The sequence below is a fragment of the Coregonus lavaretus genome, assembly GCF_964263955.1.
Source record: "Coregonus lavaretus genome assembly, chromosome: 10".
Classification (NCBI taxonomy): domain Eukaryota; kingdom Metazoa; phylum Chordata; class Actinopteri; order Salmoniformes; family Salmonidae; genus Coregonus; species Coregonus lavaretus.
This window is the reverse complement of record NC_139997.1, coordinates 13,391,513-13,412,192: the sequence shown is the minus strand read 5'-3', so window position 1 is coordinate 13,412,192 and position 20,680 is coordinate 13,391,513. Positions and strand designations below refer to the sequence as shown.

The window sequence follows — 20,680 nt, the reverse complement described above, 5'->3', positions numbered from 1 at the left end:
GGCAATAGGGTGCCCCAGATGTGTTGTCAGTGAAGAATATGGTGGTCACATACACACAGAAACTTGCAGAGAAACAGGAGTGAAACTGTTGTATGATATTGTATTTGTAGAGTATTGTACTGTATTACAGGGATTGACATTAAAGTCTGAAAGGCACTTGCCCGAAAATGTAAATTAGCTATTTACACACAGAAGTGCCATATATTGCCTGGCTTTCACCTACAAAGGGGAGGAACCAGAAAGATCAGTAATGGAATTCTTTGTATTTTGGTTGTTATCAGCAAGTAGAACACGCTCAACTTGCCCAACTGCCATACATTGTCTGTCTTTCACTTAAACAATGGGGAGGAACCAAAAAAATCCACTTTTGGCTACTGGAATTCTTTGCAGTTTGGATTTGACTTTTTGTTAAAACTCACCTGCCCAAAGTGCAACCTCAGGCTTAACTTGCATGACTGCTCAGTTCACTTAGCCCAGGCAATAGGGCAACCCTTGATGTCAGGTGCACAACTCAGATCAGTGTAGGAATGCCAAAGCATCAACCACATATACTTGTGCCAGTCTATTAAGTCTACAGCTCTGACACAGGTCATTTCTAAATTAAGAAATAAAACATTTCAGCACTTTACTTAATCTCTCAGATAAAGTGATCATCAGTTTGTTTTCTGTCACATATTAAATTATCTAAATGAAAAATAAGTGCAGAAACCCCATTCTCAAGATAGAACTAAGTCATACAGTTTCCTGAGAACAGATCAGAATCACAGACTTTCTAAACAACCCATTTATAACAACACACATACCTACAAAAAGTGACTAGAAATTTGGAAAAACCAGCATATTCAAACATTAGGTATTTTCTTCTTTCTCTAGTCCACTTCTGTCCAGTCTCCTCACTTCCTTATTACCATGTATCTCAACTTCCTTCAGGAAGTAAACAAGGTGAACAAAAAAATACTCTGGAGATTATCCATTTTTTATAGAAGGAAGGAGCGAGAAGAGCAAACGCTCTCAAATCAATCATTCTTTTTTTTTCATTCAGCAAAGTGGGCACCTTGAAGCAGAGATATACACAGTGGTGTAAAGTACAGTCGTGGTCAAAAGTTTTGAGAATGACACAAAAACTAATTTTCACAAAGTCTGCTGCCTCAGTTTTGATGATGGCAATTTGCATATTCTCCAGAATGTAATGAAGAGTGATCAGATTAATTGCAATTCATTGCAAAGTCCCTCTTTGCCGTGAAAATGAACTTAATCCCCAAAAAACATTTACACTGCATTTCAGCCCTGCCACAAAAGGACCAGCTGCCATCATGTCAGTGATTCTCTCGTTAACACAGGTGACAGTGTTGACGAGGACAAGTCTGGAGATCACTCTGTCATGCTGATTGAGTTAGAAAAACAGACTGGAAGCTTTAAAAGGAGGGTGGTGCTTGAAAATCATTGTTCTTCCTCTGTTAACCATGGTTACCTGCAAGGAAACACGTGCCGTCATCATTGCTTTGCACAAAAAGGGCTTCACAGGCAAAGATATTGCTGCTAGTAAGATTGCACCTAAATCAACCATTTATCGGATCATCAAGAACTTCAAGGAGAGAGGTTCAATTGTTGTGAAGAAGGCGTCTGGGCACCCAAGAAAGTCCAGCAAGCGCCAGGACCGTCTCCTAAAGTTGATTCAGCTGCGGGATCGGGGCATCACCAGTGCAGAGCTTGCTCAGGAATGGCAGCAGGCAGGTGTGAGTGCATCTGCACGCACAGTGAGGCGAAGACTTTTGGAGGATGGCCTGGTGTCAAGAAGGGTAGCAAAGACGCCACTTCTCTCCAGGAAAAACATCAGGGACAGACTGATATTCTGCAAAAGGTACAGGGATTGGACTGCTGACGACTAGGGTAAAGTCATATTCTCTGATTAATCCTCTTTCCGATTGTTTGGGGCATCCGGAAAACACCTTGTCCGTAGAAGACAAGGTGAGCGCTACCATCAGTCCTGTGTCATGCCAACAGTAAAGCATCCTGAGACCATTCATGTGTGGGGTTGCTTCTCAGCCAAGGGAGTGGGCTCACTCACAATTTTGCCTAAGAACACAGCCATCTATAAAGAATGGTACCAACACATCCTCCGAGAGAAACTTCTCCCAACCATCCAAGAAGAGTTTGGTGACGACCAATGCCTTTTCCAGCATGATGGAGCACCTTGCCATAAGGCAAAAGTGATAACTAAGTGGCTCGGGGAACAAAACATCAACATTTTGGGTCCATGGCCAGGAAACTCCCCAGACCTTAATCCCATTGAGAACTTGTGGTCGATCCTCAAGAGGCGGGTGGACAAACAAAAACCCACAAATTCTGACAAACTCCAAGAATTGATTATGCAAGAATGGGCTGCCATCAGTCAGGATGTGGCCCAGAAGTTAATTGACAGCATGCCAGGGCGGATTGCAGAGGTCTTGAAAAAGAAGTTTTTCACAATTCACAATTCCTGACATTTAATCCTAGTAAGAATTCCCTGTCTTAAGTCAGTTAGGATCACCACTTTATTTTAAGAATGTGAAATGTCAGAATAATAGTAGAGAGAATGATTTATTTCAGCTTTTATTTCTTTCATCACATTCCCAGTGGGTCAGAAGTTTACATACACTCAATTAGTATTTGGTAGCATTGCCTTTAAATTGTTTAACTTTTGGCCCATTCCCCCTGACAGAGCTGGTGTAACTGAGTCAGGTTTGTAGGCCTCCTTGCTCGCACACGCTTTTTCAGTTCTGCCCACACATTTTCTGTAGGATTGAGGCCAGGGCTTTGTGATGGCCACTCCAATACCTTGACTTTGTTGTCCTTAAGCCATTTTGCCACAACTTTGGAAGTATGTTTGGGGTCATTGTCCATTTGGAAGACCCATTTGCGACCAAGCTTTAACTTCCTGACTGATGTCTTGAGATGTTGCTTCAATATATCCACATAATTTTGATGCCATCTGTTTTGTGAAGTGCACCAGTCCCTCCTGCAGCAAAGCATCCCCACAGCATGATGCTGCCACCCCTGTACTTCACGGTTGGGATGGTGTTCTTCAGATTGCAACCGGTTGGGATGGTGTTCCTCAGATTGCAAGCCCCCCTCTCCTCCTCCAAACATAACGATGGTCATTAAGGCCAAACAATTCTATTTTGGTTTCATCAGACCAGAGGACATTTCTCCAAAAAGTACAATATTTGTCCCCATGTGCAGTTGCAAACCGTAGTCTGGTTTTTTATGGCGGTTTTGGAGCAGTGGCTTCTTCCTTGCTGAGCGGCCTTTATGTCGATATAGGACTTGTTTTACTGTGGATATAGATACTTTTGTACCTGTTTCCTCCAGCATCTTCACAAGGTCCTTTGCTGTTGTTCTGGGATTGATTTGCACTTTTCGCACCAAAGTACATTCATCTCTAAGAGACAGAATGTGTCTCCTTCCTGGGTGGTATGACGGCTGCGTGGTCCCATGGTGTTTATACTTGCGTACTATTGTTGGTACAGATGAACGTGGTACCTTCAGGCGTTTGGAAATTGCTCCCAAGGATGAACCAGACTTGTGGAGGTCTACAATGTTTTTTCTGAGGTCTTAGCCGATTTCTTTTGATTTTCCCATGATGTCAAGCAAAGAGGCACTGAGTTTGAAGGTAGGCCTTGAAATACATCCACAGGTACACCTCCAATTGACTCAAATGATGTCAATTAGCCTATCAGAAGCTTCTAAAGTCATGACATCATTTTCTGGAATTTTCCAAGCTGTTTAAAGGCAGTCAATTTAGTGTATGTAAACTTCTGACCCACTGGAATTGTGATACAGTGAATTATAAGTGAAATAATCTGTCTGTAAACAATTGTTGGAAAAAGGACTTGTGTCATGCACAAATTAGATGACCTAACCGACTTGCCAAAACTATAGTTTGTTAAAAAGAAATTTGTGGAGTGGTTGAAAAACGAGTTTTAATGACTCCAACCTAAGTGTATGTAAACTTCCGACTTCAACTGTAAGTAAAAATACTTTAAGGTACTACTTAAGTAGTTTTTGGGGGTATCTGTACTTTACTTTACTATTTATATTTTTGCCAACTTTTACTTCACTACATTCCTAAAGAAAACATTGTACTTTTTACTCCATACATTTTCCCTGACACCCAAAGTACTCGTTACATTTTGACAGGAAAATGGTCCAATTCACACTCTTATCAAGAGAGCATCCCTGGTCATCCCTACTGCCTCTGATCTGGTGGACTCACTAAACACAAATGCTTAGTTCGTAAATTATGTCTGAGTGTTGGAGTGTGCCGCTGGCTATCCGTCAATAAAAATAAACAAAAATTGTGCAGTCAGTCTGGTTCGCTTAATATAAGGAATTTGAAATGGTTTTTACTTTTACTTTTGATACTTAAGTACATTTTAGCAATTCCATTGACTTTTGATACTTAAGTATATTTAAAACCAAATCCTCTTTGAATAGTGTCTAAGGAGCCAAAGTCCTTTTGCAAAGCACAAACACACTTGCACACACGCACACAATTGCGCAAACACGCACTCACACACTTTAATAATGTCATTTTGGTGGGTCACTTCAGGCATCTGACATCTCTGGCTTCCACTAGTTACCACAGGCGCAAAGTCAAAATTGGCTATATCATAGAAAATTAATGTAAATTAATTTAAGGTTATGGTTAGGTAAAGGTTGGCAGTGTGGTTAAGGCTAGGGTTAAAATCACATTTTAAAATCAGGTTTAAAATCACATTTTAAGAAGATAAATTGTAGAAATTGCTGGGGTTTATGACTTTGTGGCTGTGGTAACTAGTGATGACCGACATCTCTTCCTCGCTCCACTTCCTGGTTGTGTCTTCTCTACTTCCTACTTCCCCCTTTTTGACCGCCCCCTGCGGCCTCGGCCTATGGCGGTGGAGGGTCCTGAGGCGGGAGTGGCAGCTGCGCCGATGTTGATGTGTCCTTCCTGTATCTCAGTCCTGGTCTCTGGAGGCAGACCTTCTATCTGCTGCTGGGTCTCCAGATAAAACATGACATCTCTCAGCTGCTCCTGGAGCTCTGCTATCACACCATCCTTACGCTTGCCTGAAAGAGACAGAGAGAGGTTAAAGGCATCAAGGAGATAAGATGAAATGTTGTCATCCATTTAACTCCCAGATAGAGACTATGTCCACAAAGGAGGGTTCTAGTCTCCCCGACTCACCCAGAAGTAGGTTCTGGTCTCTCCCACCCCGACTAACCCAGAATTAGGTTCTAGTCTCTCCCTCCCCCCCAACTCACCCAGAATTAGGTTCTAGTCTCTCCCACCCAGAATTAGGTTATAGTCTCTCGTGCCCCCTGACTCACCCAGAATTAGGTTATAGTCTCTCCCTCCCCCAGAATTAGGTTCTAGTCTCTCCCACCCAGAATTAGGTTATAGTCTCTCGTGCCCCCTGACTCACCCAGAATTAGGTTCTAGTCTCTCCCTCCCCCAGAATTAGGTTCTAGTCTCTCCCTCCCCCCGACTCACCAATCTCACCCAGAATTAGGTTCTAGTCTCTCCCTCTCCCGACTCACCCAGTATTAAGTTCTAGTCTCTCCCTCCCCCTGACTCACCCAGAATTAGGTTTTAGTCTCTCCCTGCCCCAGTCTTACCCAGAATTAGGTTCTAGTCTCTCCCTCGCCCAGAATTAGTTTCTAGTCTCTCCCTCCCCACTGACTCACCCAGAATTAGGTTCTAGTCTCTCCCTCCCCACTGACTCACCCAGAAGTAGGTTCTAGTCTCTCCCTTTCCCAGAATTAGATTCTAGTCTCTCCCTTCCCCTGTCTCACCAGTCTCACCCTGAATTAGGTTTTAGTCTCTCCCTCCCCCTGACTCACCAGTCTCTCTAGCCTTGCGCTCCTCTTCAGCCAGCTGGGCCTGTAGCTGACCCTGATTGTCTCTCAGGCAGTGGTTCATTTCCTGTTCCTCTTTCAGCTCCTGACCAAGTTTTGTCACACGGGTCGACAACTGACCATACCTGGAGGAGGAGAGAGAACAAGGAAGATGTACCTATATGCAGATGGTGCTACCGAGACACCCAGATTTTCAATAGCAGTTAACAACCTCTCTCCCCACTAGTTTACAAAAACCTACAGTACAACATGACTATGTCCACAGTCAGATTCTAACAGTCTACTGTGTCAGGATGATTGACAGCTTCCTGCAGTGTGAGAGGATCCACCTACTTCTTGTCCATGCTCTGTTTGTCCTTGGCCAGCTCTCCCAGCCGACGCTCCAGATTATCACAGCGATCTATGGTCTCCTTAAACTTTGCCTTCATGTTGTTGATCTGAAACACACACACACACCAAGCATACATGAATCAGGCATTTAGCTGGACAGATGCGTGTACACACACACACACACACACACACAGAATCAGGTATTTAGCTGAATGGATAGATAGAGACATGATTTCAGACATGCAGCATTGATTCTTATCCTACCTCCTCCGCTGTGTCCTTCTCCAGATGAACAATCTTATTCTCCCAGTAAATGCGCTGGGACTCCAGCTGACTCGTTAGCAGGTAAGAGTACTGCAGGAAGAGGAAACATAATTCTGGTTGAGACATATCTGCTGTAATTCAGTGTGCCATGTTAACTAATAGCTGTCACACTTTTGGAATGAAAAATATGGAGTCAAACACACACACACACACACAGACCTCTAGTTGCAGAGCGTCTATCTTCTCCTCTTGACAGGTTTCTCCTTCACACCCGTACTGAACCATCTTCCCATCAGTCTTACTGGCCACCAGCCTGTGCACATAGTTATCTACAACACGCACGCACACACAATCAGTCAAACACCGTTGCAGTGCTACACACAAGGTTTTATATTAGGGGTGTGAACGTTTAAACGACATTGGGATCGTTAACGTTTAGAAAAAAATCCCTAAACTAAAAACGTTTATTTAGTTTTTTACTAAATGAAAATCACAGTGCAGTTATCACAAAACTACCACTAACAGGTCCCGATCATCATCATAAAGGGATTTAAATTAAACAGATACCTAATGCAACAATGCTGTAACGTTAGTAGGAGATATGCATCTTTAAAATTATTTGCCGCGGAAATAAAGCGCGTCGCACGTAGTCTTCGTTGTTAACAGTTCGAAAAAAATGGCAGAGTAAGACAGGGAAGGGACAGCAGCTTAGTTCTGTATTATTTTTTATTTATTTTTGTACTTTTACCCCTTTTGCTTGATATCCAATTGCTAGTTAAAGTCTTGTCCCATCGCTGCAACTCCCGTACGGACTCGGGAGAGGCGAAGGTCGAGAGCCATGCGTCCTCCGAACCATGACCCTGCCAAGCCGCACTGCTCGCTTAACCCGGAAACCAGCCGCACCAAATGTGTCAGCGAAGTCCTGTATGGCAATACTTTGAGAAAGTTAAATGAGAAGGTGGTGAAATAAATACAAACTTTGCAAGGTGCAATTGAGCTACAGTGGCAGTACAGGTGCAATGCTTAACCATCTAAAAGGGACGGAGTGAGAAAATCACAGCGCTGATTACAGAAATTATTGCAGTTGATATGCAGCCATTGTCAATGGTAGAGGATATCGGCTTCACTGCCCTGATGGCATATCTAGAACCAGACTACAAGATGCAATGTCGAAAAAACCGTGACGAAATTGTACAATGATTGATTGCTCCGCAAGTACAAAGCGCGAGCTCTCAAACACCATCTGTGGTATTAACAACAGATTGTTGGACGTCTATGAACACGCTGTCATACGTCACTGCAACGAGCCATCACATTGATGAGAAGTGCGACACATCAAATCAAATTGTATTTGTCACATGCGCCGAATACAACAGGTGTAGACCTTACAGTGAAATGCTTACTTACAAGCCCTTAACCAACAATGCAGTTTTATGAAAAAATAAGTGTTAAGAAAGTATTTACTAAATAAACTTCAGTAAACAATAAATACAATGAAAAAAATAAGAACATTGAAAAATAACATAATTAAAGAGCAACAATAAAATAACAGTAAAGAGGCTATATACAGGGGGTACCGGTACAGAGTCAATGTGCAGGGGCAGATGTTAGTCGAGGTAATTGAGGTAATATTTACATGTAGGTAGAAGTAAAGTGACTATGCATAGATAATAACAGAGAGTAGGGGGTCAATGTAAATAGTCCGGGTAGCCATTTGGTTAGCTGTTCAGGAGTCTTTTGGCTTGGGGTTAGAAGCTGTTAATAAGCCTTTTGGAACTAGACTTGGTGCTCCGGTACCGTTTTCCGTGCGGTAGCAGAGAGAACAGTCTAGGACTAAGGTGGCTGGAGTGTTTGGCAATTTTTAGGGCCTTCCTCTGACACTGCCTGGTACAGAGGTCCTGGATGGCAGGAAGCTTGGCCCCAGTGATGTACTGGGCCGTACGCACTACCCTCTGTAGTGCCTTGCAGTCGGAGGCCGAGCAGTTGCCATACCAGGCGGTGATGCAACCAGTCAGGATGCTCTCGATGGTGCAGCTGTAGAACTTTTTGAGGATCTGAGGACCTGTGCCAAATCTTTTCAGTCTCCTGAGGGAGAATAGGTGTTGTTGTGCACTCTTCACGACTGTCTGGAGCATGACAGTTCGTTGGTGATGTGGACACCAAGAAACTTGAAGCTCTCAACCTGCTCCACTACTGCCCCGTCGATGAGAATGGGGGCGTGCTCGGCCCTCCTTTTCCTGTAGTCCATGATCATCTCCTTTGTCTTGATCACGTTGAGGGAGAGGTTGTTTTCCTGGCACCACACTGCCAGGTCTCTGACCTCCTCCCTATAGGCCGTCTTATCGTTGTCGGTGATCAGGCCTACCACTGTTATGTTGTCTGCAAACTTAATGATGGTGTTGGAGTCGTGCTTGGCCATGCAGTCATGGGTGAACAGGGAGTACAGGAGGGGACTGAGCAGTCACCCCTGAGGGGCCCCCGTGTTGAGGGTCAGCGTGGCAGATGTGTTGTTACCTACCCTTACCACCTGGGGGCGGCCCGTCAGGAAGTCCAGGATCCAGTTGCAGAGGGAGGTGTTTAGTCCCAAGGTCCTTAGCTTAGTGATGAGCTTTGGTGGTCTAGAGTTTTTTTCCCTCTGGTTACACATATAACATGCCGGTAGAAATGAGGTAAAACTGATTTAAGTTTCCCTGCATTAAAGTCTAGGAGCGCCGCCTCTGGGTGAGCATTTTCTTGTTTGCTTATGGCCTTATACAGCTTGTTGAGTGCGGTCTTAGTGCCAGAATCTGTTTGTGGTGGTAAATAGACAGCTACGAAAAATATAGATGAAAACTATCTTGGTAAATAGTGTGGTCTACAGCTTGTCATGAAATACTCTACCTCAGGCGAGCAAAACCTAGAGACTTCATTAATATTAGATTTTGTGCATCAGCTGTTATTGACAAATAGACACAGACCGCCACCCCTTGTCTTACCGGAGGCAGCTGTTCTATCTTGCCGATGCACGGAAAACACAGCCAGATGTATGTTATCCATGTCGTTGTTCAGCCACGACTCGGTGAAACATATTACAGTTTTGAATGTCCCGTTGGTAGGATAGTCTTGATCGGAGCTCATCCAGTTTATTAGCCAATGATTGCACGTTGGCTAATAGGACTGATGATAGAGGCGGGTTACCCACTCGCCGTCGGATTCTTACAAGGCACCCCGACCTACGACCCCTATATCTCTGTCTCTTCTTCATGCGAATGACGGGGATTTGGGCCTTGTCCGGTGTCTGAAGTAAATCCTTTGTGTCCGACTCGTTAAAGAAAAAATCTTCGTCCAGTACGATGTGAGTAATCACTGTTTTGATATCCAGAAGCTTTTTTCGGTCATAAGAGACGGTGGCAGAAACATAATGTACAAAATAAGTTGCGAAAAAACACACACAATAGAACGGCAGCCATCTCCTCCGGCGCCATAATTATATGTGCAGAGAACCTAAAACGGCATTAACTACCATCGTTGCTGAGTGGGTGGGGGACAGCAGTAAGGTGAGTGCTGTCTGGTAGGTAGCCAGGACTGCAATAGATTGAACTGCATTTCCCCCCTAGCAGTCATACGCAGGATCATATCTGAATTGTGAATTCAAGTCATTTAAATATTTTTTCTTAGCGTTGAAAAAAGAAAAAAAAATGTAAATGTGACTTTAAATGTTAAGAACAATTATAGATTTGGCGGCAGGTAGCCTAGCGGTTAAGAGTGTTGGGCCAGTAACCGAAAGGTTGCTGGTTCGAATCCCAGAGCCGACTAGGTGAAAAATCTGTCTGTGCCCTTGAGCAAGGAAATTAACCCTAATTGCTCATGTACGTCGCTCTGGATAAGAGCGTCTGCTAAATGACTAAAATGTAATTGTATATTTGTCACATCCCCGTTTTATATACATTGGAGTTTATATATAGAGACAGAAGCCTGTACTCTTGCCCCTAGCCCTCCACAGTCTCCTGTACCTCCAGCATAGTCCCAGACACGGTGGTTAGTGAGCTGCATGGCGTACGTGTGTTGCGTCTCCTCAAAGTGTTTGTAGGCATGACGACTGACGTAGCGACCACAGCCGATATGACCACAGATCAGACAGATCCAAAGGTTCTGGGGTGGAGGGGTGTAGGAGGGAAAACATTAGCCAGGGGGAGGGGCGTAGGAGGGAAAACATTAGCCAGGGGGAGGGGCGTAGGAGGGAAAACATTAGCCAGGGGGAGGGGCGTAGGAGGGAAAACATTAGCCAGGGGGAGGGGCGTAGGAGGGAAAACATTAGCCAGGGGGAGGGGCGTAGAAGGGAAAACATTAGCCTGGGGGAGGGGCGTAGGAGGGAAAACATTAGCCAGGGGGAGGGGCGTAGGAGGGAAAACATTAACAACTGTAAACGAGTTCCTGTAGATGTCTGCAAATGTATGTAGTGTTGATTTTAGTGTGTAAATAATGTTTACCTCCTGTACTCCACATTCAAAGCACTTGTTCTCCTCTACAGGCTCTGGGGTCTGACAGTACCGACACACAGGACACCTGGAACAGAACAGTCAGTACACTCCAGTCAACACCTTTACACATGCACACACATGAAAACACCAAATGCACAGTACCACTTCTATTGTCCCCATGCTAAAACACAATGCCATTTTGCTCAAATGTTGTGCCACAAAAGGACTAAAACAGCAGCACATGACGGTCATCCACTGACCAGAGAGAGGGAGGATGGAGAAATGAACACAGGGTCATGCTGTGAGTCGAATCAGGTTGAAGTGTGTGTGTATGTGCTGGTATATACTCACGAGGCGTCCTCCCAGCGTTGCAGACACAGGCTGTGGAAGCTGTGGTTACAGAGTGTAGTGAGAACCCCATTCACTGACTCGTCCATCCTCTCCAGACACACGGTACACTTAGGAAGCTCTGTCAGCTCCATCACTGGAAGACTGGCGCCCTGAGGGAGAGAGACAGAAACAGAGAGAAATGATTAAAATCTATGTCAGGTGCACTGCTCAGACAGTCATTAGAGGTACTGGTGTACATACTGTACCTGCTCAGACTTGATGACCTCAGCTCTCTCCACATAGACCAGCTGACAGACTGCATCCTCTATGGAGTTGAAAGTACGGCCATTACACGCTGTGTAGAAACTATCTGCATCAGCCTGGAGAGAGAAAGGGGTAGACGGAGACAGAGACAGACAGAGAGAGACCGAGTAATAATGTGAATAATTATAAACAGTTTCTAAGCAGACCTTCAGATACAACAACAGTAGTGTTCTATGGTCTTACTAATCTCACCTGGCTACTAAACTTGATCAGCACCATGTACTGGTTATGGGTGGAGTCTCGTATGATCTTCATGTGCTCCATGACATCATAAAATGGTGCCACAAACTTCATGAGGTCGTGACTTGTCATGGTGGAGGGGACCGTCAGGATACACAGCATGGCACTGCGACGCATGTCCTCCGTCAGTGATGTCATCTTGCTGTGACGGGACAGTCAGGAGAAACTAAACTGTCTCATAATGCCAGTGAGAAATCTTTTCAATGAACTATAATAGCTTTGGTATACTCTAGTCGCTCTGGATATAGTACAGAATGTCTACTGCATGGTAGGCTTGGGCGATATAACGTATTCCGGGGGATATTTGAAAATAGCCACAGATGGTTTTTCAACCATTAAAAAAAATTATATATATATATATTTCACCTTTATTTAACCAGGTAAGCCAGTTGAGAACAAGTTCTCATTTACAACTGCGACCTGGCCAAGATAAAGCAAAGCAGTGCGATAAAAACAACAACAACACAGAGTTACATATGGGATAAACAAAACATACAGTCAATAACACAATAGAAAATCTATATACAGTGTGTGCAAATGTAGTAAGTTATGGAGGTAAGGCAATAAATAGGCCATAGTGCAAAATAATTACAATTTAGTATTAACACTGGAGTGATAGATGTGCAGAAGATGATGTGCAAAAAGAGATACTTGGGTGCAAATGAGCAAAATAAATAACAATATGGTGATGAGGTAGTTGGGTGGGCTAATTACAGATGGGCTGTGTACAGGTGCAGTGATTGGTAAGCTGCTCTGACAACTGATGCTTAAAGTTAGTGAGGGAGATAAGAGTCTCCAGCTTCAGAGATTTTTGCAGTTTGTTCCAGTCATTAGCAGCAGAGAACTGGAAGGAATGGCGGCCAAAGGAGGTGTTGGCTTTGGGGATGACCAGTGAGATATACCTGCTGGAGCGCATACTACGGGTGGGTGTTGCTATGGTGACCAATGAGCTAAGATAAGGCGGGGATTTGCCTAGCAGTGATTTATAGATGGCCTGGAGCCAGTGGGTTTGGCGACTAATATGTAATGAGGGCCAGCCAACGAGAGCGTACAGGTCACAATGGTGGGTAGTATATGGGGCTTTGGTGACAAAACGGATGGCACTGTGATAGACTACATCCAATTTGCTGATTAGAGTGTTGGAGGCTATTTTGTAAATGACATCGCCGAAGTCAAGGATCGGTAGGATAGTCCGTTTTACGAGGGCATGTTTGGCAGCATGAGTGAAGGAGGCTTTGTTGCGAAATAGGAAGCTGATTCTAGATTTAACTTTGGATTGGAGATGCTTAATGTGAGTCTGGAAGGAGAGTTTACGGTCTAACCAGACACCTAGGTATTTGTAGTTGTCCACATATTCTAAGTCAGACCCGCCGAGAGTAGTGATTCTAGTCGGGTGGGCGGGTGCAAGCAGTGTTCGATTGAAGAGCATGCATTTAGTTTTAATAGCGTTTAAGAGCAGTTGGAGGCTACGGAAGGAGTGTTGTATGGCATTGAAGCTCGTTTGGAGGTTTATTAACACAGTGTCCAATGAAGGGCCAGATGTATACAAAATGGTGTCGTCTGCGTAGAGGTGGATCTGAGAGTCACCAGCAGCAAGAGCGACATCATTGATATACACAGAGAATAGAGTCTGCCCGAGAATTGAACCCTGTGGCACCCCCATAGAGACTGCCAGAGGTCCAGACAACAGGCCCTCCGATTTGACACATTGAACTCTGAGAAGTAGTTGGTGAACCAGGCGAGGCAGTAATTTGAGAAACCAATACTATTTAGTCTGCCGATAAGAATGCGGTGATTGAAAGAGTCGAAAGCCTTGGCCAGGTCGATGAAGACGGCTGGACAGTCTTTTATCGATCGCGGTTATAATATCGTTTAGGACCTTGAGCGTGGCAGAGGTGGGCAAGTTGCAGCGGAGGGTGCAGAGCTGGTGGCCGGGGTAGGGGTAGCCAGGTGGAAAGCATGGCCAGCCGTAGCAAAATGCTTATTGAAATTCTCGATTATCGTAGATTTATCAGTGGTGACAGTGTTTCCTAGCCTCAGTGCAGTGGGCAGCTGGGAGGAGGTGCTCTTATTCTCCATGAACCCCTGTAGCTCAGTTGGTAGAGCATGGCGCTTGCAACGCCACGGTTGTGGGTTAGTTTCCCACGGGGGGCCAGTATGAAAATGTATGCACTCACTAACTGTAAGTCGCTCTGGATAAGAGCTTCTGCTAAATGAAAAAAAAAAAAAAAAACACTTTGGAGTTAGTGCTACAGGATGCAAATTTCTGTTTGAAAAAGCTAGCCTTTGCTTTCCTAACTGATTGTGTATATTGGTTCCTGACTTCCCTGAAAAGTTGCATATCGCGGGGGCTGTTCGATGCTAATGCAGTACGCCACAGGATGTTTTTGTGCTGGTCAAGGGCAGTATCCATCCAGGATACCCGGGCCAGGTCAATTAGAAAGGCCTCCTCGCTGAAGTGTTTTAGGGAGCGTTTGACAGTGATGAGGGGTGGTCGTTTGACCGCGGACCCATTACGGACGCAGGCAATGAGGCAGTGATCGCTGAGATCCTGGTTGAAGACAGCGGAGGTGTATTTAGAGGGTAAATTAGTCAGGATGATATCTATGAGGGTGCCCATGTTTACGGATTTATGGTTGTACCTGGTAGGTTCCTTGATAATTTGTGTGAGATTGAGGACATCTAGTTTAGATTGTAGGGCGGCCGGGGTGTTAAGCATATCCCAGTTTAGGTCACCAAGCAGTACGAACTCTGAGGATAGATGGGGGGCAATCAGTTCACATATGGTGTCCAGGGCACAGCTCGGGGCTGAGGGGGGTCTGTAGCAAGCGGCAACAGTGAGAGACTTATTTCTGGAAAGGTGGATTTTTAGAAGTAGAAGCTCAAACTGTTTGGGCACAGACCTGGATAGTATGATAGAGCTCTGTAGGCTATCTCTACAGTAGATTGCAACTCTGCCCCCTTTGGCAGTTCTATCTAGATGGAAAATGTTGTAGTTGGGGATGGACATTTCAGAGTTTTTGGTGGCCTTCCTAAGCCAGGATTCAGACACTGCTAGAACATCAGGGTTTGCAGAGTGTGCTAACGCAGTGAATAACTCAAACTTAGGGAGGAGGCTTCTGATGTTAACATGCAAGAAACCAAGGCTTTTACGGTTACAGAAGTCAGCAAATGATAGCGCCTGGGGAGTAGGAGTGATACTGGGGGCTACAGGGCCTTGGTTAACCTCTACATCACCAGATGAACAGAGGAGGAGTAGAATAAGGATACGGCTAAAGGCTTTAAGAACTGGTCTTCTAGTGCGTTGGGTACAGAGAATAAAAGGGGCAGATTTCCGGGCGTTGTAGAATAGATTCAGGGCATTATGTACAGACAAGGATATGGAAGGATATGAGTACAGTGGAGGTAAACCTAAGCGTTGGGTAACGATGAAAGCGATAGCATCACTGGAGGCACCAATTGAGCCGGTCTCCGCGTGTATGGGGGGTGGGACAAAGGAGCTATCTGAGGCAGGTTGAGCGGGACTGAGGGCTCTACAATGAAATTGTATAATAAGAACTAACCGAAACAGCAGTAGGCAAGGCATATTGACATGGGAGAGAGGCATAAAGCAATCACAGGTGTTATTCAAGAGAGCTAAGACAACAACTGGTAATGGCGACGAAAGTTTGGGCTGAGGCTAAACAGATAAACAGGACAGATAAACAGGATGGGGTACCGTGTAAAGGAACAGTCCAGCAGGCATCAGCTGTGTAGCTGTGTAGCTGAGTGATCATAAGGTCCAGTGAACAGCAATAGGTGAGTCTGGGAGCAGTTCGATGGCTGCTACGGCACAGGCGAGCAGGAGGCACGGCTATTGATTGCGTGTGCTAGTGGGCCGGGGCTAGCAGATGGATCTTCATGGTTGTCGCAACGGAAAGCCTGTTGAAACCGCATCAGACGATCACGTCGGCAGACCAGTCGTGATGGATCAGCGGGGCTCCGTGTCGACACTAGGAGGTCCCGTCCGGTTGACAGAGAGGTAGATAGCCGGGAGATGGGCCTGGCTCGAGGCTAGCTCAAGGCTAACTGGTGCTTGCTTCGGGACAGGGGTTGATTAGCCAACAACAACATCCATTCGGTTGTAGCTAGCTAGTTGCGATGATCCGGTGTTAAGGTCCAGTGATTCAGTGATTCCGGCAGAAAATCTGATATGTTCTGGGTCGATAGCGCTCTGTGCAGACTGTGCAGACTGGCCGATAATAGTCCAGGCTAGAGCTGGCTGGTAGGTAGTGCAGGCCACGGACAATGTAATAGCAAGTAGCTAGTTAGCTGGCTAGCTTCAGCCGGAGGTTCAAGATAAAAAGGTATAAGAAATAATAGAATCCGTTCCACATTGGGTGAGGTGGTTTGCAGGAAAGTATATTTAGTTGAAGGATGAAAAGTGAGATTGAGAAATATATACGAAAAAGACAAAAAAAAAAAAAAAAAGGCTATTTACACGGACACACTACAGAGTACACGACCGCACTGCTACGCCATCTTGGTACCATAGTTACAGTATGGAATTCACAACTAATTGTTTGCCAGCTAGATATTGTAACTATTAAGTTAACTGTTTAAAATGTGCTAAATGCTCTGTAGTTGTGCATTTGGTTTGCTAACTTAGTAGTTATCTAGCTGGTTAGCTTGCAAAATCAAGCTTCTCCTGGATCAAGAGCCTTGCTGTCTAATATTTATTTTGAGTGTGCAGCAAACTGAGTAGCCTTTTTTAGTTACTTGTATAACTTCATGAGCTGGGAAGTCTGTCCTGCAAATAGTTTGTCAGAGACTGTATAAAATGTTCGCAATCCGCTGTTTAGCATGTAGCTAGCATTCGCTATGGGATTTTACATGTACTTGTTAGCATTGCTAACCTTTTGAAAATAGCGCCCCTTGTGTTCAGTGCCGATATTACAGAATATCCCAATCTGGATACCGCCCAAGCCTACTGAATGGAAATATAAAGCCAATGGGTTCAGACTCAATGAGCACTGTTAGGTTCTGAACAAACGGACGACTAGAATGTTGTCTTTGCGGTCGAGCGTTCTGGTAGCAGTTACTCTCTACCCGGTCTCCATGATGTTTACAAATGACCTGTTCACCTTCCTCAACAGACCTTGGCCAGACACTCTCTCACAGCAACATGCTGACCACACCGCTCGCGTTGCAAAATAAATGTACATATACATGTTATTCAATCATTTCATCCAAACTGCTAGGGCGCGTCAACGAGCGTCTGCGTAGCCAGGCGCTAAAATAGAACTTGGTTCTATTTGACGCGTGACACGCTTCATGTCCCTCCTCTCCCACCTCCACATTGGTTTTTAGGAACATACATATAATTATTAGTCTGCATGTAAACGTACTCAGTGTTGTGTATAGCAGCAGAGACTCACTTGGTCTTGTAGAGGTGCATGATGCCGTGGGCTATCTCCACCGAGGGGTTTCCACTGAAGAAGGAGATCTGGTCTGGAAGCTGCTTGGAGGGCGAGTCTGGAGCCGCCTCTGTGCCCTCGGCACTGACCTCCGTAGGGCCCTCCTTAGTAGTGTCCTCAGTTGGACCCCTCCCGTCTGGTTGATCCTCTAGGAGCTGGGCTCCTCCACCCTCCTGTCCCTCGGCCTGCGCACCCTCTTCTTTATCTACAGGGGAGAAATTGAGGTTTCTAGTAGTTTCTATTCCTATAAAGTCTGACTGAGATTGATACCCACAGCTGTATTTTCTTTAGTTAGTAATTCTGAAATCTCAGAATATTTTAACACATACCATCTCCCTATACACACACACACCACATGTATTAGTATTATTACATGCCAACAAATAATCATGCATTGGTTCGTGTACAGCATCACATTAATTAAATATGTCATCCATATAGCTATACACCCTGATTCTTACCAAGGTTGGGTACGAAGGTCTCGATGACCATGTCTCCCATGGCTCTGCTGCCGATGTGCTGTTGTAGGACTGCTGCTCTCTCCAGCTCTGTCTTCCCACTCAGAGAGAGCCTGGCTGAGCCCAGAGCTTTCTCCTGCAAATCCTCCTCTGACATATCCTCAACTACAGGGCCAGAGAGCAAGAGGGGGAGAGAAAGAGGGTGAATAGGCAAACACAAAGCATCAACTTCTGGATCAATACAATACCTATTGCCATCATTGCTGAATTACTCATACAAATGTGTTCCAGAAACAGTAACCTGAGCAGGTCTCTGCTGGTAAGAGGAGGGAGTGACTTGCTCTGATGCTGTTGCCTGACTCCTCAAACTGAATTATTCCGCTGCTCTATGTTCTACCACTGTGAAGCTGGCAAGAATAACTATGTACTTCCAGGTCACAGATTTTTTGGAATCCTTCAGAATAAGAATCATGTCCTGTATACTTTTGTAAATTAATAATTAGGATGAAAATTTGCACAATTATCGATATATTTTATACTAGTTATTATACAAATAATAATTAAAAGTATTTATATAAGAAATATGATGTATTTGTTTATTTTTTCAAGCCTAAATGGTCAACAATGTTTTTATGTGTGTACGCCTATCATTTATTGCACCGTACGCAATTTTCTTTACATTTTGTCGCAGTAAAAAGGGGGATCCATTCTACTCAGGAGCACCTCTAGTTTCGAAATCCACAGAGTTTACACCCAGAGGAGCGTTGCTGCTCATTTTGCGGACCTTAAAGAGTGGCTTAAATCCAATTGTTTTTTCATACTGGACATACATATTGCACCGTACACAATTGTCTGTACATTGTGTCGCAGTACAAGGGGGGGTCCAATTCTACTCAGGAGCACTTCTCGTTTCCAAATCCACAGAGTTTACACTCCGAGGAGCGTCACTGCGGCCCTTAAAAGAGTGGCCAATCAGCTTAAATCTAATCTTCTATTTTTGCATGTCCAATATGAAAAAACTATTGGATTAAAGCTGATTGGCGCTCCTCTGGCTGTAAACTCAGTGGATTTGGAAAGTAGAAGTGCTACTGAGTAGAATGGACCCCCCCCCCCCCACACACACACACACACACACACTTTATTGCGACGCAACCTACAGAAAATTGTAAGAAGAGCAATATGTATTTCCAATGTGAAAAAAAGTAAAGATTGGGTTTAAATTGATTGGCCACTCTTAAGGTCCGCAAAACTAGCAGCAACGCTCCTCTGGGTGTAAACTCTTTAGATTTGGAAACTACAAGTGCTCCTGAGTAGAATGGTCCTTTTACTGGACACAATGTACAGAAAATTGTGTATGGTCCAATAAATGATAGGAGTACACACACAAAAATAATTGTTGACCATTCAGACTTGAAAAAAATAAACTTTTAATTATTATTTGTATGCTAGTATAAACTATATCAATATTTGTGCACATTTGACATCATTTTCACCCTAATTATTAATTTACAACGTATACAGGACGGAACTCTTATTCTGAAGGATTTCCGAAAATCTGTGACTCGGAAGTACTTAGTTATTCTTGCCTGCTTCACATAATATTAAATGTATTAGGCTAGCTAGCTAGTTGTCTATAAAATAATACTCCTGTGAGGAAGAGTGCAAAAACAAACACCATACGTCACTGCGGACTAGTTAAATTAGCTATATATCTAGCTGCTGCTAGTAGCTAGCAAGATGGTGACTTCAGTATTAAAACTGAAATAATTAAACTCACCAGCGGTGTATTGGAAATCCTGTGGAGAAAGAGACTGGTCTGCGAGCTCCAGACGGATAACGACCAGTGACACACTCATGTGTTATGAAATAATGACGATTCTTCTCGACGAAAAAACAAAACAAAGACTGGATAACAGCTAGCTAGCAAGTTATCCTAGCGAGCTAGCATCTAACGTTAGCAAGCCAAATGCCTGGCTAAAAAGAGGGACAAATGACGTTTAACGAAACACTAGCTAGCTAATATAACGACGTTCTAACGAGCCCACATACCACCGTCTTACCTCAAAATACGATATCACATTTCCATAAATTATTTATTTTCCAGTTCACCAATTTACTTATGAAATTCGATCTGACCCCTGTTACAAACCTCTTCCGGGTTACTAGATTGACATCATGACGAAAAATATATAATTGCCCAGGTCAGCATGTCAGCCCTTACCTGGGGGCCAGATACCACATAGGGCCAGGCCCTGGAAGTGACTGTAAAAAATAAATACTACAATAAAATGGATATTGCCTAGAACTTTTGAGTAATGCAATGTGAAATGGATCAATGTATTCTGCTAAAATTATGCCCCTTTTTTGCATGAGGGCTTTTCATGGGCATTTCATATGATAGTAGCGGTGCTTGACTTGCACTGAAATAGGTGCCAGTACTCATTTTGGGTGCCGGTACTGTTTATATTTAGGTACAGGAGCTCCACAATAGTTTTGTGCTAATATTCTATAAGAGGTGCAGGAGCTCAAGCAGTAGAAAATGTGAGGTGCCGGTAGTCAGCTCCAGTTATCTTCTGCCCAAGTCAAGCACTGGATAATAGTGCTGTATTTCCTTTCTCGTCTGAGAAATGGTTCAGTGTCTTCCTGTTCTCCAACATCTCTGGGTTCCAACCAAGTCAATAAATGACAAAGGTAAAGAAAGCTTTGTATCCTTTTCTTAATTTACTCTTTGTCCATTCACGTTGTCATTCTCACCTAGAGCTGGTGTGATGTCTCAGTCAACGCTCACCTCTCCAGAGGTAGACAGAAAAAGATTTATAGAAGGTCTAGTTTCAGTAGACCATATATTTTTATGGCCATGTAGTGGTGAAGAAAGTACAACACATTATCTGGGTAAGGACTGGAGTGGGGACCATTTCAAGTGATATGCAGTTGTTTA

The 20,680-nt window shown here is 44.2% G+C and overlaps 1 protein-coding gene across 1 annotated transcript; it reads right to left on the bottom strand.

The window, feature by feature from the left end:
• Window positions 1–4,354: 4,354 nt before the first annotated feature.
• On the bottom strand, window positions 4,355–19,896 carry LOC311136643 (BRCA1-associated protein-like). Its single transcript, XM_084170848.1, has 13 exons — window positions 19,520–19,896; window positions 17,746–17,907; window positions 17,246–17,489; window positions 11,781–11,970; window positions 11,531–11,644; window positions 11,286–11,434; window positions 10,944–11,019; window positions 10,467–10,605; window positions 6,694–6,803; window positions 6,475–6,564; window positions 6,214–6,317; window positions 5,866–6,005; window positions 4,355–5,091 (listed from the first exon to the last, which is right to left on the bottom strand). Exons 1-13 carry the CDS (start codon window positions 19,596–19,598, stop codon window positions 4,874–4,876), a joined length of 1,815 nt encoding a protein of 604 aa, XP_084026974.1. The 5' UTR covers window positions 19,599–19,896; the 3' UTR covers window positions 4,355–4,873.
• Window positions 19,897–20,680: the final 784 nt, after the last annotated feature.